This window comes from Myotis lucifugus, unplaced genomic scaffold (assembly GCF_000147115.1).
Source record: "Myotis lucifugus unplaced genomic scaffold, Myoluc2.0 scaffold_1290, whole genome shotgun sequence".
In the NCBI taxonomy this organism is placed as follows: domain Eukaryota; kingdom Metazoa; phylum Chordata; class Mammalia; order Chiroptera; family Vespertilionidae; genus Myotis; species Myotis lucifugus.
In genome coordinates this window covers 26,037-27,594 of record NW_005872338.1, presented here as the reverse complement: position 1 = coordinate 27,594, position 1,558 = coordinate 26,037, and the positions used below count along the sequence as shown (strand labels likewise).

Genomic DNA, 1,558 nt, shown 5'->3' with positions numbered 1-1,558 from the left:
TGCACACAGTGGGGACCCTGCTCATAGTGGGACCCGGCACACAGTGGGGACCCTGCTCACAGTGGGGCTCTGCACACAGTGGGGCTCTGCACACAGTGGGGCCCTGCACACAGTGGGGCCCTGCACACAGTGGGGACCCTGCTCATAGTGGGACCCTGCACACAGTGGGGACCCTGCTCACAGTGGGGCTCTGCACACAGTGGGGACCCTGCACACAGTGGGGCCCTGCACACAGTGGGGACCCTGCACACAGTGGGGCCCTGCACACAGTGGGGACCCTGCACACAGTGGGGACCCTGCACACAGTGGGGCCCTGCACACAGTGGGGACCCTGCTCACAGTGGGGCCCTGCACACAGTGGGGCCCTGCTGGCCTGGAGCCCAGGGGAGGCTGGCGAGCAGCGGAGACACCCATGCAGAGCACCTACCGCTGGGAGCGCGAAGAAGGAGATGGCGAAGACGGAGAAGCAGGAGGCGATGGTCTTCCCGACCCACGTCTGGGGCACCTTGTCCCCGTAGCCAATGGTGGTGACCGTGACCTGTGCAGGGAGGGAGGGGAAGGGGCAGTGGTCAGCAGTCGAGGCCCCAGAATCCAGCCACGGGCATCTGTCTCGCCTAAACCACCTCCACCCACCACCTCCACCCCACGAGCAGGGCCAGGCGGTCTCGGCAGGACTCTTCCTGTGCTGCCCTACTAAGTGGTCTGCGCACAGTGGGGACCCTGCCCGGCCAGTGCGCACAGGGTGGTCGGGATCTCCATGCTGCGCGCTGCTCCTGGGCCCGCTCACCGGGTGGGCACGGGCCTGGTGCCAATGGAAACCAGGCCGCGTGGACATGCAGGCCTCCCGCCCGCGCCCACGCCCGCCTCACCCTGGAGGAGGCTGCCACCGGGCCACCTACGTCGCTGTGCACGGCCCCCCGGAGGCCGGCCCGCGACGAGAGCCGGACGGATGACACCACTTCCTGACGCCACCAGCACCACATGTTTCTGTGTCCTTTCCTCCCGAGAAGCAGCCGCAGCCGCAGCCCAGTCCTCCTCCCGTCTGGGGGGCCTCCGTCCCAGGCTGCGGAGTGACAATGGGGCTGGGGCTCCCCCCGCTGCGGCCGGCCTCCTGCTGCCACCTGAGCCCCCCCCCCCCCCCCTATCACAGTTATTAATGAGGAAAAAAAATGAAAAAAGTTAAAAACACCCAGATCTCCTTTGTGGGATCAAGGTATGTTCCGCGTGATAGAAGAAAGTTAAAAAAAATAAAAGGAAAATATTGTACTTAGGGAAGAAAACTGAGGAGTTAGTAACAGGCGAGACAAGATGAACATGATATAGAGACAGACCTTGATAAGAGTTGTAGAAGGCGAAAACGTAAGCAAGAAGATTGACTAAATAGGACAAATGTTGAAGGAATACAGATGAGAAGAGATAGAAAAAATTATGTGAACACAGTCAGATACACTACTGCATCAAAGTATATCTAGGACCGAATGATACTCAGGAGTTTCGCTATACCCCAATGATCGTACTACGAAAAACTAATAATGTTATATCACGATAACACTAATAG

The 1,558-nt window shown here is 59.8% G+C and overlaps 1 protein-coding gene across 1 annotated transcript in view; it reads right to left on the bottom strand.

Moving 5' to 3' along the window:
* Positions 1–1,558, bottom strand: part of KCNQ1 (potassium voltage-gated channel subfamily Q member 1) — a 16,900-nt gene that overhangs the window by 3,284 nt on the left and 12,058 nt on the right. The window contains exon 8 of the mRNA XM_023748343.1: positions 428–538. Within this exon, the coding sequence (XP_023604111.1) occupies positions 428–538 (111 nt within the window). The remainder of the gene's footprint in view (positions 1–427; positions 539–1,558) is intronic.